The sequence below is a fragment of the Myxine glutinosa genome, chromosome 9 (genome assembly GCF_964187855.1).
Source record: "Myxine glutinosa chromosome 9, kmMyxGlut1.1, whole genome shotgun sequence".
Lineage (NCBI taxonomy): Eukaryota > Metazoa > Chordata > Myxini > Myxiniformes > Myxinidae > Myxine > Myxine glutinosa.
This window is the reverse complement of record NC_136269.1, coordinates 83,080,832-83,098,118: the sequence shown is the minus strand read 5'-3', so window position 1 is coordinate 83,098,118 and position 17,287 is coordinate 83,080,832. Positions and strand designations below refer to the sequence as shown.

The 17,287-nt window shown below is 41.9% G+C and overlaps 2 protein-coding genes across 3 annotated transcripts in view; one reads left to right on the top strand and one right to left on the bottom strand.

The window, feature by feature from the left end:
- LOC137417302 (vacuolar protein sorting-associated protein 4A) overlaps nucleotides 1-17,287 on the top strand; it is a 297,125-nt gene that overhangs the window by 64,087 nt on the left and 215,751 nt on the right. The window lies entirely within an intron of this gene.
- Nucleotides 1-17,287, bottom strand: part of LOC137412912 (uncharacterized) — an 86,915-nt gene that overhangs the window by 15,774 nt on the left and 53,854 nt on the right. For both annotated transcript variants that reach the window (XM_078784473.1, XM_078784474.1), the window contains 2 exons: nucleotides 3,407-3,466; nucleotides 2,955-3,206 (listed from right to left, as the gene is read on the bottom strand). In XM_078784473.1, coding sequence (XP_078640599.1) covers nucleotides 2,955-3,206; nucleotides 3,407-3,466 — 312 coding nt within the window. The remainder of the gene's footprint in view (nucleotides 1-2,954; nucleotides 3,207-3,406; nucleotides 3,467-17,287) is intronic.

Below are 17,287 nucleotides of genomic sequence, written 5' to 3'. Positions count from 1 at the left end.
CAACATCTAGAGCTAGGTAGATCTGAATAGGTAGGTATTCGGCTGTCGTGACAGGGACTCTACATGTAATAAGTTCTTGATGTTTAGGCGGTTGTCGGGGTAAGATGTATGAGTGTGGATCTACCTGGAGATTCGAGTGTTAAATAGTGAGGGGTTAAAGGTAACGCCCCTGTGAGTATCACCTAGTAATCAAACCTTTGTCCTTTATGGCACTGCAAACCACATAAACATTAGTTAGGTCCTTAGCGCAACATTAAATAATCCCCTTTCCCTGACAAGGACTTCGTATTAAATTGACAGGAAACCAGGTCAAAAACACCACCACAATTGGCCGCCACCGTGTACACCTCCAAAGGCCTAAAAACCTGGCCGGCACGTGTTATGCCAGGACCGCGGGGTCACGGACGGGAGATGTCAGGAGTCGCGGGAGGCTATGATTGGCTGAGGAGTGCGCGAATGTGACGTGATCGGCCACCAATATAGGCGACGGTCGGACGCCATTTCGGCAGTTGAGTCGCAAGTCACACGAAGTGAGTTCGCGGAGTAGAGTTGAGTTGAGTTCGTGGCAGGCACTGCAGACGCAGGCAGGCACCAGAGAGTTGAGCGGTGGTGGAGAGTTGGAGAGGACACGCCATTCCAGTCGCAGTTCGAGTGCAGTTCGGGTTGTAGGGAGTCGCAGGAGACACACGAGAGCACACCCAGTTGGCACTGAGCAGTTCGTTGGCACTTGGCTGCCAGCACTCCCGCGTCGTCGAGTCGAGTGGAGTTGAAAGGAGTCCTTCCTGTCCCTGGTCAAGTGGAGCCGCTGGCCTGCGTCGGACGCGTGGTGCTTGGAGCGAGGGGCCTCGTGGTGTGCGATCGGGCCGGAAGGAGCGGTGCTGGACACCAACCATACAAGACGACAAAGACAGATAAGCCCGATCTCCGCGTATATTTAGAACGACGGGACGTGTTGTTTTCGTGATTAATCTCCCTCGTTTGTGTTTGCTGTCAGTCGTGTGGGGACGTCCCGATTTAGGTTTATTAGAATTATTAGATTTACCGGCGGGCTTTTTCACTGGCTTTACTTTTCCTAATAAACCCTTATATTACTTTTTGTACATAATATCTGAACGCAGTTTTCCTGGGTGTTTGATTTTAATAGATAAGGTTGCGGAGCCTTCGCTGCGTCCCGCCATTAAGTGTTCCGGACTTGAGTCCGCCATTGAGTGTTCGCCTCGGGAGTTAAAGTCTCGCAAATCGGGCATCCGTAACTGTGGTGTTAACCACGGTTACGCGACAATATATATATAATTATATATATATATATATATATATATATATATATATATATATATATATATATATATATATATATATATATATATATATATATATATAGGCACATCCAAGTATATATGTTCTTCTAATGATTTTAAAATGTTGTAGCACAAACTTTAAAAACGTGCACACATTGTAATGGCACTGTACATACTTTATATACGATCTAACATTCTAAATAGTACATACTTTATGGAATACATACCTACATGGGCTATTGCTATCACCAACTTGCTGATAATATTCCACTGTTAACCACACCCATATAGGTGTGATTGGCCCTCGGGCAAATGTGTCTCGCAGCCCCGCCCCCATCAGGCTGATTGACAGTCATAGTCCCGCCAACCCCTCTGATCCCTTCAGTTTTGTGTACAGGAATGCAGTTTTGTGTACTTTTCCTGGAATCCTTTCAGGCTATTAAAATTATGATAGCAAAGGATGCTGCACCAAGGAAAACTCTATTGGATGGTACCAGAGTCATTGCCTTTGAGAGAGGCAGCTCAGAAATGCCCCATATGAAGTTGATGGTGATTATTATTATAATGATGATGATGAAAGAAAAGAAGATTTGCCAGTTTTGACTGATCTTGGTGTTGTTGCTTTTTCTTGCTTTGCCATGGTCTGGAGTACTTAAAAGTGATCCCCGACAAGACAATCAGTTGAACATACCAGGTAGGCCTCTCATATGTAGCGGTGACTTTTTAGAGAAGATACTCCACCTTTAGTTTTGTATATAGCAGGTGGGACTGACTTATTTTTCTGCACCAATCCTACATCGTGTGCTACTGTCCATTATCTCAAACATTTATATGAGATCCCCTCCTTTCCAATGTAAATCTCTAACACCTCCTTCAATCTATAAATGATCCTCTTGAAATTGCAACCCCAAAATCATATTAGCTTTTTGCATTATTGCCCAGCAATGTGCCAAATGATGAAACCCGATAATCCACAACAACCTTGAGATCCTGCTGCTACGTGACAACCAATCCAAAACTGCTCCTTGCATGATCCATCCACAATCCGATATTGAACGGCATCTGCCACCTCTCTGACAATGTTATGATAACCTTTAGGCTTTCAGGAATCTTATTATTCCACTCTTTGTTAACTTCCTTACCATTAGGGTTGGTGTCATATGGAACTTTTAGATTGTACTCTTCTTCGCCCTGCTGTCCAAATCACTGACATAAATTGCAAACAATATTATGATCATAATACTAATGCCCGAGTTACCCCACTACTCCAGTTAGACATTCTCCCCCTGACCACATGGATGGTTTCCTATCCCTAAAGGAGTTCTCCATCTCGTGTTCTACTTTACCAACTCCATAAGCCTTGAACTTAAGCCAGATAAGCCCTTTTTAAGCTATGTCCAAACTTAACACAAACCTTTCGTACGATACCTTTTTGAATGCCCTCTGTAAGCTGGGTTATAATACATCAACTGTACTACTTTCATATACCAATTCCCTTGAATACACCTGTGCTGACTATCTTTAACAAATTTGGATTTATCTAAAGAGTTCCTCACTTGTTTCCTAATCCATGTTTCAATACCTTCCCCAATACTAAAATTAAGCTGATAGGTCTGATTTCCAACGTAAGTTACACGAACAGGTGGGCAAGCCTACCAGTGTGTGAACGCAGGTGCACAATGAGCTGACTGGAGTTACGGCTTGCATAGGGGCAGATTTGGCAACGAAAGGGCCTCTCATCGCGATGCACGCGCAAGTGCTTGCTGAGGCTGCTTCCATCTGCAGCAGTGTATGAACAGAGGGTACATGCATGTGGGCGCTCCCCTGAATGCAGCCGAGTGTGTACTTTCAGTTTGTCACGCCGCGAGAATCCTTTGCCACACACATCACACTTAAATGGGCGCTCACCTGTGGCAAAGAAGACAGACAATGACATTCATCCTTTTATTTTATGAAACATTGATCTCAGGCTCAGGAAGTTGTGTATTAAACAAATACAAGACAAGGAAAGAATATCAGAAGACATTAACAACTCCAAGTTAAAATCCCACCCTGCCCCACCTCCAAAATTGCCAAGAGGCCTGGACAAACTGATCATACTTACTTACCAGTGTGGGTAAGTTGATGTCTGTCCAGATCCTTGCTATGTGCAGTTATGAAGTTACAATCTGTTGGATGGGAGGCAGTTATCCAAAAACAACTTTAGCACAAAAGACATTCACAAATCTATACTATAGAAGTGAATTTGTTTTAAAATGTATATATATGCTTCAAACACTAAAAATAAACTACTGAACCAAATTCAACCAAAGTTTGTATGTTGAAAAAGGATACCCAATGGAGCATTGGAACTTTCAACACTAGAAATTGTTTTATACCCTTACCCAGATTTATGCCTCCTCACAATTATATCTCGGAGTTCTGCGGACAGTTCCTTGGACTTCATGGTAGTGTTTCTGCTCTGGCATGCACCGTCAACTGTGGGACCTCATCTTGAAAGGTGTGTTTCTTTCTCAATCATGCCCAGTCAATTTAATGGGCCAGAGGTGGACTCCAATCAAGTTGTAGGGACATCGAAAGGATGATCAAAGAAATTGGATGCACCTGAGCACAAATTGGAGTGTCATAGCAAAGGGTTTTTTTTACGGCGTAACCCATAGGGCAAAGCCGTCTAGGACAGTGTTTGTCCATCCGTATGTCCCCTCAAACGTATACCAATCAGAGCTGAGGATCCGGTCACATGACAGGGTGATGTGATCACTTCTGATGTCATTACGGCGGTACGGCTGACTCCGCAAACCGCCATTTTAATTCCAATTTCGTTCAGGCCTAACATATCGTCGAACCTGTCATATATCACAATTGCCATGCTCTACCTTTACGTTTTTCATTCAGTGTGAAACACAAACCAACCGATTGTTAAAACGACCATCAAATATCGAAAGCATCGGCGTTACGTCTCTTGCAACAAAACAGTACGTATAGGCCTTAGGCTTCATGCCTGACCTTCGGACTGCTTTGGACAAATTAAGCTCAGGTTTCTTAATGCAGCAGTGTATCGTTTCAGTAGTATAGTTTTCGTAATAATAATAATAATAATAATAATGTAGTAAATATAACCATAACACTTTCATCCCAATGTTGTGAATGGAAAGTTGATGGATTGAAGCGGTGTATGGTTCATAGATCAATGATAAGCGGTGTAACCGCGAAAGTAAGGAATTAGCCTCGGTTTTTTAAAATTTATTTATCCTTTTCGTCATAATGATAACGTAACGTTAATATTATAGTAAATGTAATCGTAACACTAATCCCTTCGTAGTGACTGCAAATATCTAGACGTTAAAATATATCTTCTAGATATTAAAGTAGCAGCAGTTTTGTGTCATGCTATCTCATTACGTCTATCTTCAACTAAAGTATCAAACAAGCCCGGATACGCCAGTCTTGTTTTTGTATAATAAGCCGAGGCTCGTGTAAGAGCTAACACATATAATAAAGGGAACGGGAGACAAGAGCAGGAGAGAGAAGAAAGCACAAAAACAGTAGAGAACAGGGACAGCAGGAGATCTGTGGAAGGGAGAGGGCTGAGGTGGGGTACATGGGATAAACAAAATGGAGACTACAAGGACTTTCAGGAAAGAAAATGGAATTTGAAGGAGATGGATGTGGGGTGGAATAACGGGGGTAGAAAAATATCAAGTTTTTGGATGAGGGTGGTGGTGAACGTGGTGAACAACTGTTTTGAAGACCTGGAGGGAGGAGTGGGATTGAAGAGAGTGAGGGAGTTTGTCCAGAGGTGGTAAAAAAGAGGCATTGAAAAGGAAAGTGTTGAGGAAAGTGTTGGTGAAGGAGGAAAGGAAAGGAAAGAAAAAAAGAAGAAAGTGTTGAAAAAAGAGGCAGGGTGAAGGTGAACAGAGTCTTGATTTGGGCAGTTTCACCAGAAGAGGGTTGCTGACAGATCTTGGGCATCCTGCAGGAATATTCGGGGGACAGAGCACAGAGCAGGGGGGAGGAAGGCCGGAGAGGAGTCGGTAGAAGACAGAAAGACCACCATCCTGCTTGCAGTGAGAGAGTGAAAGGCCCTCAGATTCAGCTTCATCGGAGATACCAATGATTCTAAAAGCCTTGGTTTCTTCAGCGTGAAGCCGAACTATGTGGGAGGCAGGAGCACCAGCCCAGAGGGTTGAATACTTATTGATTCAAGACATTCAGCTTTTCATTTTTAATTTGTAAAAATTTCTAAAAAAAAAAACAATTCCACTTTGACATAATGGGGTATTATGTGTGGATCAGTGAGAAAAAAAATCTCAATTTAATCCATTTTTAATTGAGGCTGTAACACAACAAAATGTGAAAAAAGTCAAGGGGTGTGAATACTTTCTGAAGGCACTGTATTTCTCTCGATTTCTCGCAACGCCAAGACCGAGATTCATGACTAGATGCCACCATCTTTAAAATGCAGTGCATTGTGGGATATTGCATGCAACAATGAATGTATATTTTTTGTTCTGAATAACAATTATTTTGATATAAGAATTAAAATCGTTTGGTTACAGTACATCAGTTTGCTTTGAAAACCTTTTATCCAAACTTTAAAAATATATGGTACAATATACACGACCACAGCAGCAAAATATGCTTGGCTATTAATTAACACTTCTTTTGCAATTTACACCTGTTCATCATATTGTGTTTCCTACAAGTTAGAAGTCTTCCATTATGCTGAATTGAACACCATCTAAAATGGTTCTCTGCATAGATCAGCAAAACACTGCTTTTGAGTGAACCAAATTTCCAGTCCTGAGCTGGAGTTCATTTTGGGCTGCGGGTTATACATATAAACTGGTATTTTCCTGAGAATTTGTATTTAAAGAGTGCCATGCGTATTATACACAAGTGATTAATGGTTTTAAAAAAAATACTTTTTTGATGCATCTCAGAAGTCCACAAGGTTCTAATGCCAGCAACTCTAAAGTTAAAAAAACAGCTTTGTTGAACCAATGGAAGAAGCAACTCATTGATGGTGACCATCTCATACATCATTTCCCAATAATGGAACAATAATGACATCATATGTTTAATAAATAATCTCACCCCAAAGGTGATGCGAGACTATTGCAACGCCCCTCTCTGTGTGTCTGTGTGTGTATCTCCACATCTATATATTTTCGCTTTAAAAATGCTTTTCTCTGAAACTGCTTGTTTGATCGATGTGAAATATTAAACATAGGAAGGACTGCCTATGGAGAAAATCTTATTGACAACTCTGACATCATATGTCACATGGTATGGCAGCCATATTGGATTAAAGGAAGGAAATTGGACATCTTATTCTCTGAAACCGCTCAACAAAACAAATTGAAACTCGTCATGTCATCAACTCCCCATGGTCTATATAGGGTGATAACAATGGCATCATCGGTGAAGTGGTATTCCAGCCATAATTGGTTGAATCAACATCCTTATCCAAAACATCTGAAACTTCATATATCTGATCTATGACTCGATGCAAGTGAAGAATTAAATTTATGATGTCAGTTGTCACATGATCTGGTGGCCATATTGCATTGAAAATAAGAATGTAACAAACATATTCTTCTCCAGAACCACTTAAAACAGATCGATGCAAAACTTTACACATATGATAGACGAGCCATGGGAAATATAGAATATAGATATTCATCTTCCTTGACACAATTTAGCCTTAATGTACACAAAAGTGATAATTAAATATCTTAATAATCAATCAACAATCAATAAAGCTAGGGATAATAGCAATGTATGTGACATAATAGGGTGCATGGATGATTGGGATACATAGCCCATAATAGCAGTGTGCCATAATTGTAGTGTGTTCAGTTAACGATGGTATTTTGGTTCAAAATGAGCATGTGAGGTGAGATTATGCGCTCAACGAGAACCCTTCTCGTGTCACTTTGATTTTTAGCTCACCTGGAACGAAGTTCAGGGGAGCATATGCGATGGTGCGTCGTCCGTCCGTCAGTCCCATCTGTAAACACTTGAAACTTCTTCTCCCAAACCGCTGATGGGATTGCGACCAAATTTGGCACAAATGATATTTGTTGTGTTGTGGCTAAACTTTGTTCACGGCATAAAAAAAATAATCGGGGTCTAAGGGGGTCTACCTGGGGTCAAAGTGAATCCAGGTTTGACCCCCCAAAATGTGAATTTGCTTTTTCGTCTGAAGCTACACACACTATTTCGATGAAATTTCACCATAACCTTAATCACCCGTGATGTACCAAAGTTTGTTCACAGCATTAAAAAAAATTGCCCCTTTGGAGGTCTAGGGGGGGGGGGGGGTCAAAGTTGGTCCAGGTTTGACTCCTCTAAATAGATATTTGCTTTCTTCTCTGAAACTATACACACTATTTCAATGAAACTTCACCACAACCTTCACAACCCGTGATGTACCAACGTTTGTTCACGACATTTTAAAAAATCTGCCCCTTTGGGGATCTAAGGGAGGGTTGCTCCCCAAAATAAGTATTTGCTTTCTTCTCAGAAACTACATATGCAATATTCTGATGAAACTTGACCACAACCTTAATAACGGGTGTTCTACCAAAGTTTTTTCCTGACATTTAACAAATCGGGGCCTAAGGTGGTCTATGGAGGGCTTGCCCCCCAAAATAGGTATTTCCTTTTTTCTCAGAACCTACACAAACAATTCCGATGAAACTTCACCACAACCTTCACCACCCGTGATGTACCAAAGTTTGTTCACGGCATTAAAAAAAAATCGGGGTCTAAGGGGGTTTACCTGGGGTCAAAGTTGGTCCAGGTTTGACTCCCCAAAATAGATATTTGCTTTCTCTGAAACTATACACACTATTTCAATGAAACTTCCCCACAACCTTCATCACCCGTGATGAACCAAATCATGGCATTAAAAAAAATCTGCCCCTTTGGGGATATATGGGGGGTGGGGGGAGGAGGGTTTGCCCCCGAAAATAGGTATTTGCTTTCTTCTCGAAACTACACATGCAATTCTGATGAAACTTGACCACAACCTTCATCATCAGTGATGTACCAAGGTTTGTTCAAGGCATTGGAAAAATTGGGGTCTGAGGAGGTATACAGGATGGTGGGGTGGGGGGGGGGGGCACGAATGACCAGGGCACGGGGGGGAGAGGGAGGGGTAGGGGTTGCCCCACAAAATAGGTATTTTTTTGTTTGTTTGTTTAAAGTCTTATGATTATGTTAGCATGATTCTACATGCTGCCCTATCTTCTAGCAACCATTGAAATTGGTTTAAAATATCCTCAGTCAGTGCAGTATGCCGTTTATTCTACCAGGTGAGCGTCAGGTGTATTGCACCTATGTTTATTTGTGGAATGTGGACATTACAAAAGTGGTATTCTGCATTTTTGCAAGCTGGGGAATTGACTGCATGATACTATTTGGAAATGAGGTCATTATCACAGCAAAAAGCTCTAGTTCTGAATTAGAGTACCCATGGAATCTTGAACTGTATTTTGAAAATAAAGTAGAATTGGAGAGGAGTGGCACAACACAGGAAGGTGGCAGCTTGGGAGGCGCACTTACATGCTTGTAACTTACATGTTGGCCTGGAAAATGTTTATGAATCGTTTCCAATGAATGTAATTGCCAATTTTGAGGAAGAGGCCGATCATGATAAAATTCAAGCAAATAAACCCACGTGGGTATATGGCACAGTTTGTCAGATGCTCGCTATACATGCCATGTCTTGTTATTTATTGTAAAATAAAGTAAGGAAAACAAAAAATAAAATAACTCTCCACTTTGACTCTGATCATTCATTTGTGGCATTCTAAAAAATAAATCTGGAATCTTAAACTGCATAATAAAGATGAAGTAGAATTGGGAAGGAGAGCTGCTATTAGAAACCACTCTGATATGTCCCATTTGTTCTGGAAATTAGCTTTTTTGCATTAATGTTCATTTGCATTTTCTGTAGTTCCTCACCCACTACCCTCTCCCCTCCCCTCCAGGGTGATGAACACAAAATAAATCAATTGCTGCTGAGATTTTTGACCTTTCTTGAGAAAGTAAATGGAACGAGGTTGGGGGGAAGGGGAGGCTCATATCATTATTTCAAATTAAAACACAGAGGCTGGTTTATCAATTTTACAAAAAACAAAGTAGGGCAGGGCTATAGTCTCATGACAACCAATAGTTCCACACCTGTATACATGGATGACATCAGCAGGTAGTCCTATAATTGAGATTTTCATCCTTTAAAATACCCCTCAAGAACATGGCAGGCCCAAAACAGAAATTTGTGATGCCCTATCTACTTTTTCATTAAAAGGAAGGAAAAAAAGAAGAAATTCCCCATCTCCCTCACAATTTTTTTTTAATCAGAAAATAATTAATAATTATCTTTTCTGAAAAAGGATGCATTATATTTGTGAAGAAACAAAAAGAAAGAAAGAATATGATATATGATATATATATATTTAAATCACAAATGTGGTCAACAGATTGTGAGGGAATGATAGCCTAAGTCTGTGGCAAGGGAGTGGAAGCAGAAAAATACAATTATAAAAGGTACTAACACTCATTGGAAATATAGAGAGCGAGAGAGGGAGAGAGAGAGGAAGAGAGAGAGAGAGAAAGAGAGAGAGAGAGAGAGAGAGAGAGAGGAAGAGAGAGAGAGAGAGAGAGACTTTGACTTTTGAAACTTTTATTATAAAAGTAAGAAAACCACACAAGTCATGAATAACAAGTACAAAAAGTTTTAATTAAAACAAAAGCCGCGTCGATGTTACACAATGCCTAGATGCAGCTGTGCCTATAACGTCGATGTTATAGGCACAGGACATTCCTATTGATTCGATTACTTGATGTTATTTTTGTGCAAAGTGAAAATATATCTCGGCAATTTCCCGTGTGTGGCGACGAATTTTTAATATATCTCGGCATTTTCCCGTCTGTTATTTCAGGCGGTGTATGACTGACCATGCCGCGAATTAAAAAATATATATCTCGGCAATTTTCCGTGTGTGGCGACACGTGAACGAAGCTATGCTCCTCTCTCCACATTATTGTGACGACGTATAAATTAAATATTTCATCGTGACGATTGTCATCAAATGGACGAATTTTTAATATATCTCGGCATTTTCCCGTCTGTTATTTCAGGCGGTGTATGACTGACCATGCCGCGATTTAAAAAATATATATATCTCGGCAATTTCCCGTATGTGGCGACACGTGAACGAAGCTATGCTCCTCTCTCCACATTATTGTGACGACGTATAAATTAAATATTTCATCGTGACGATTGTCATCAAATGGACGAATTTTTAATATATCTCGGCATTTTCCCGTCTGTTATTTCAGGCGGTGTATGACTGACAATGCCACAATTTAAACAAAATATATATATCTCGGCATTTTCCCGTCTCTTATTTCGGGCGGTGTATGAGTGACCATGCCGCGATTTAAAAAAAATATATCTCAATGGACTTGAAGTTACAGGCCTTTGAGAATTCATTTCGTTCTATAAAGGGCAACTTTCATCGGATTTTCTTCCCGTTTTTTTTCAACCGAGTCCAAAACTATGTTAGCGACTGTGAAAAATGAAATGATATATCGAATTTGATTTGAAATAAAACTGTGTGAGAGAGGAAGACACCACGGGCCTACAAAACAGGCCTCAAAGCTATGCGAGTTAATAAAATGGTGGATATTTGTTTATATGAAGGCTCTCCCAGAATGGGTGGAGCTATGGTTCCCAGAATGGGTGGAGCTTTGAGGTTTTGTCTTCTCTGCAAGAACAAGAACAAGAAGAACAACAACAACAACAACAACAGCAGAGGGCACTCTATGAGCAGCGTCTGCGACGCGGCTAAAAAACACCAAAACTCTTAAATAGAAAGTTTAACACACCATTGTCAAGTTTGCAAACCCCACCCTTTATACACCATTTTTCCGAAAAGGTTTGCAGATCATCTTTCATTTGGAAAAAATGAAATTCCAAACGCAACCTTGCCATGACCAAAGCCTTGAAAACAATTACCACATCACATAAAATATCAGCATTTGCCAGGAGCTTTGCTTTTCTTGTCTTATAGATTGCTAGTTTTCCAATAGAAATTAAGAAATTAACAAGAGCAGTCTCAGAGCGTTTTTTATAACCAAGTGGTGTTCCAAAGATAAAAACACGTGTAGAAAAAGAAAAGTTCATGCGATTAAAAAAAGTTGATAAAAAAACAAAGAAGGGAGAGAGTCTTGCGCAATCTACGTAGGCATGGGAAAGGTCTTCAAAAATCATACAAAAAGGGCATTCCACTGAGTTATCCTCATTAAAACGATGTAATAAAACATTGGAGGGCAACACCATATGGGCGAGTCTCCAAGCAATATCACCAGTCCTTTTAGCAATCGGTGAAACATACATTGCAGACCATTGCGGATGGGAGGGAGACCCAGAAGGCAGTTTCTCTTTCCATCGAGCCCCAAAAGAAATTGGCTGTAACGAGGGAAACCGAACTGAGATACACAACCGATACAGTCTCTTTTTATCCTTGCTGGAAAGTGGCGATGAGGATAGCAAGATAGATGTTGTGGTGCTATCAGCCGGCAGGCTAGAGCTAGCACAGATCTGTGGTGGTGTATGGTGGTCACCAATGTTGGCGGTTGAGCTCAGGCCCAAGTGCCTAAAAACACACAGGATTTCCTGTAGGACCTTGGCTACGCTCCTCAAAGATCTGATGCCAGTTCTTACTTGAAGATGTCCTGCGGAGAACCAACTGTTCTTGTTACAGTCACGAAGGTCCCGTCGTTTTCACGCCAGCACTCACAAAACGTTGCACAAAAACACGTGAGCGAGGAATAGCAGGAAAGAGGGCATTGTAGAAAAGGGGTTCCCGGAGGAACCTTTCACTGTTGTATGTCCCCATTTGCCGAGTTGCTGAAATGGACCGCCAGACGTTCAAGACACCTTGGTAAAAGTCAGGGAGCAGCGAAGCATCGACATGTTGCAGCTCCATGAAGAAGAGTTCACAATTGTACCCAAGCATGCGGGCTTGTTTTAGTATACAGTTTGCAGTCGATTTCCAGGGCAAGGCCTCCAGAAATATAAAACGACGAGCTGTAGAGACTCGGAAGGCCATCACCCGACAAAGAATGTCCACAAGCCCATGACCTCCTTCTGCCAGTGGAAGGCAAATAGTCTCTGGCTTTAGCCAGTGTTTGCCATCCCAAAAGAAGTCAAGTAAACATTTTTGAATTGACGACACCAACGTTGCAGGACAGGTGGCTGCAAGGCAATCATTTTATGCCATAAGAGAGGGGCCACCAGGTTGTTAATGACCAGGGCACGACCTCGGAAGGACAAGGTCGACAAAATTCCTCTCCATCTGTTTAATTTGTTGCTGATTTTGTGGAGCAAACCATCCCAATTCCTTTTGACAAAGCCTGGGGTTCCAAGATAAACACCGAGGTATTTCACACCTTCTTTTTCCCATGTCAAATTCATAGGGAGAATTGGAAGGGCAGAAGGTGGCGTACCGCCGACCCAAACTGCTTTGCATTTCGACCAATGAATTTGCGTTGTACATGCTTGAGAGTATACCCGTAGGCACTCAAATAGCAGAGCAATGTCATTACTGCTGCGAACAGCAACACATACATCATCAGCATAGGCTGAAATGATAAGGGGATTTTCTGATGGAGTCACTGAAAATCCCATAAGAGAAGATCGTAAACGAATCAAAAGGGGCTCAATGCAAAGAGAGTACAAGATTCCAGATAAGGGACAGCCTTGCCGAATTCCCCTCCCAATCCGCAAAGGTGAACAGAGACCATCATTGATTTTGATCAAGCTAAAAGTGTGATTATACAATAAGGATACATATGAAATAAAGGATGCTCCCAAAACCAAATTGCTTTAAAATGTGAAACAAATACTCATGATTAACAGAGTCAAAAGCCTTTTCTTGGTCAATAAAAAAGAGACCGGTATGTTGTTGTTGAAATGCACACACATCCCACAGGTCTCGTACCAAAAAAATATTATCGTGCATAGATCTGTGCATAACACAGTACGATTGATCCTGATGTATAACTGTGCTTAAAACAGTCTTTACACGGTTAGCTAGCGTTTTGGCAAAAAACATGTAATCTGTGCAGAGAAGAGAGATTGGACGCCAGTTCTGTATCAATTGCAGGTCGTTTTTCTTAGGGATAAGGCAAACAACTGCATGCCGACAACTAAGGGGTAACAATCCCTCATGCAGACTGTATAAAAACACTGAGTGCAAAGCAGGACCAAGCATGTCCCAAAAGGTTTTATAAAATTCAGCTGGTAGCCCATCAAAACCAGGAGCCTTATGATCAGCAAGGTCATCTAGCGCAGTTTTAAGTTCACCGAGAGTAATGTTCTCATCCAAGACATGCCGTTGATGCTCATCTATCTGCGGTAAATTGGTCGTAATATTCTGCATTGCAGGCACATCATTAGGCTTAAAGGAAAACACATTCTCAAAATAAGACCGAACAAAATGAACAATCTCCGTATTATCACTAAGAATATGCCCATCACTAGCCCGAAGACTAAGCATTTGCTGGCTCGCCTTCGTCGTCTTCTCAAACTTAAAGAAATCTTTACAACATGTGTCTGACGACAGTAAACCATTCACTCTCAGCCTGACTAAGGCACCAATACCATTTTCTTGAATTAATTCCTTAAGCAGAGTTTGTTTTTCAAAGAGGAGTTGACACCGTCTTTCATCATTGAGGACCTCAGCACCTTCCTGCAATCGTAGAATTTCTTGTTTCAAGGCATCAATACATAATTGTTTACTTTGAGAGCAATTGGTTTTGTATTGCTGACAGAAAACACGGATCTGCGCTTTAGCATAGTCCCACCACTGACAGAGATTTAGGAAACGATGTTGGAAATACACAACCTTGTCCGAAAAAACCACAAAGGATGATTTAAAGAAAAGATCGCTCAGAAGTGAGGTGTTAAAAGACCAATACAAGGTGCGGCGTTTGAAACGAGGAAAAGAAAAGCACAGTTTTACCAAAGAATGGTCAGAGAAGCCTGAAGGGACAATAGCTGTATATGTCACAAGATTGACAGCAGAGTTAGGAATATAAAATTTATCAAGACGAGCAAGTGAAAGATGATTTAGTAAAACCCGACACCAGCTAAATTGTTGCAGGTTTGGGTGTTGTTGCCGCCATACATCGTTGAGGTCATGCCGCGAAATTATACTGGAAAGAGGCCTACTTGAAGCTGGATGTGGCTCTGCACTGTTCCTATCTAAAGTTGGGTTTAAAGTACAGTTAAAGTCACCCCCTAAGCACAACAACGTATCAGAAGAGAGGTGTCCCAGGAAATTAAAGGACTGATTTTTAAAAGTTCCTCTATCTGTACTATCGCTTGGAGCATAGACGTTAACAAACATAAATCGTTGCTGATTGTATTCAAGCTCTACAGAGGCTAGATAGCCTGGTACGATTTCCTTAAAGATGGGGGAGACAGACAAACGTGAACTGACAAAAAAAGCAATACCCGCACTCACAGAGTCTGTATTACTAAAAAACCAAGTGCCAATCAGCTGTTGCTGCCAATCAGCCATGCAGTCTGCAGTGGCACGAGTTTCTTGCAATAAAAGTACATCAATCTTTTCCCTCCTGGCTAATTGCACAGTTTGGGACCTACGCAGCTGACTGCGCCCACCATTAATGTTCAAGCTTGCTATGTTCATAGAAACATAGGTGACAACACAGCCATTACAGGTTTAATTATTTCCTTGCTGTAACAAGGTACCTCTTTAGTCTTTTCAGTGATTGATCAGAAATATGAAGGGCCGCAGATTGTTGTACAACTTCCTGAGCCCCACTAATGAAGGCGTGGGTATCAACGAAGAAATCGCAGATTTTCACGTGCTTTTTACGGTAAGTTTTTTGTAGGAAATCCACGATTTCAGCAGGAGGGACAGAGCCTCCAGAGACATGCTCCGATGAGAAGTCGGCCTCACCATCACTCAGTGAGGCAACGGAAGAACCTCCATCAGAGTCACAATCGTTGTATTGAGAGTCCATTGCCGAAGCAACGGGCTCATCGATGTGACAATCTGAGACTTAAGCACTATCACCCTGCTGACCATGAGCTTGACAAGGCTCAGCTGCCTCAATGGAGGATTCCACAGACAGATCACTAGTTCCAACACACTCACCACTCCCCACAGAGGGAGGGGTGGCACAATCAACACAAGCTTCAGCAGGGGACACACATGGAGGCTCAACCTCACATGGAGGTTTACCCTCAGAACACTGGAGAGACTCAGGTGCTGTCTGGCCAACACGTACATTTTCAGCATTTATCACATTACCCTCAGAGTATTCTGAAGGCAGGGGAGGTTGAGGAGTTTCCTCAACTGGAGGAAACTGCTGAGGAGGAGGTCGCGCTCCACCATAACCTTCACTAACCACTTGAGCGAAGGTTGGAGGACCGGCCAAGACCTTATTATCAGGCTCGTTGAGGTCGTTAGAAGGTGGGAGGGTTCTTTTCCTGGTTCTCTGTTTGTCTACAATGGGGTTTGCATCAGCACCACCCATATTGTTTACATCATCGACAACGATCTCAGTAGAGCCTTGCTGTTCATCACCATTCAGGCTAGTGACTCTATCTGTGGACTTTTTCGGGCACGAGTCTTTTAAATGACCATATTGACCACACTCAAAACAAACTAGAGACTCTGTGGAGACAAAGACCCGATAAGTGTGACCTTCGACCTTGAAGGGCAATACCGCATTTAGAGAGGTTACACCACGCGGTAAGATCATATAAACAAAACGCGAAAGGACATGACGTGTTTTAACCGGTTATTTTTTCCTCGTACAGGAACCATAGTAACTGAAGAGACGACAGAACCAAGTTTGTTTAGTTCAGTAACCAGGTCTTTGTTCTTAAGGAACGGAGGAGCGTTAGAGAGAGAAACCCGAACTGCCGGCGTGTCGAGTGGACATACCTGAACAAACACGTCGGGAGCAAAGAAAAGCCCGTGCTCGACTATTTGAGCAACCATGGGCACTGTGGAAACAAAGATTACCACGCGCTTATTCATGCGAGAAGCCGCTTTTACATTATCCAAACCGATTAACTCTCCGAAGGCAAGGATAATGGCCTCGACGTCCATTCCCGACGGAGGTGAGCAAACTAACCCATGCTTCCGGGTTAGCGCTTCAAGAGACGTGTAACGAGAGCTATCCGCCATCGTTTACACGTTTAAACAAAGGATAAATATATAAAGGGTTAATGAAGCCAAAAAGCTCCAGTAAACAAACGAAAAATAAAAATATTTACGACAAAAAGAAACAGAAAAAGTATGATTTGTAACACAAGGCGAAAAAAAACCCGAAGAGGGAACCGCCCTAAGGGGGAACCTTTACCGGCCTCACCACGTGTGCTCTCTCACTTTCTCACTCTCAAGAGGGGGTGGGGGGGGGGGGGAGGATGACGTGGAAGGGTGCCACACAAAAGACGGCACAAAGGTGAGAAGAGGTAGGGGGAGGGTAAAGATACAAACCACGAGCACGGAGCTACAATGCCAAAACACGAACAGACGCCATGACACCGCACCCAACGCACCGACAGCCGATAGGGGGCGAGGGAGAGGGAGAGGGAGAGGGAGAGGGAGGGAGAGAGAGAGAGAGAGAGGGAGAGGGAGAGGGAGAGGGAGGGAGAGAGAGAGAGAGAGAGACTTTGACTTTTAAACTCTTTTTATTATAAAAGTATAAAACAAGAGTACCACCAAAAGCAATTCATCCAGGAAAATCAGTAAAATCATAGCAATCCCAGAAGGAAAAACAATCGGTGCACTGCAAACCAAGCGACAGAAAAGGTGCAAATACCAAAAAAAACACGAGGAGAAAATCTAGGCATAATTTCTAAACTAGGCATAATTTTATATGTGCAAATTTACAATCGCATCTGCAACCCTGAGGAGAGACTTAAGAAA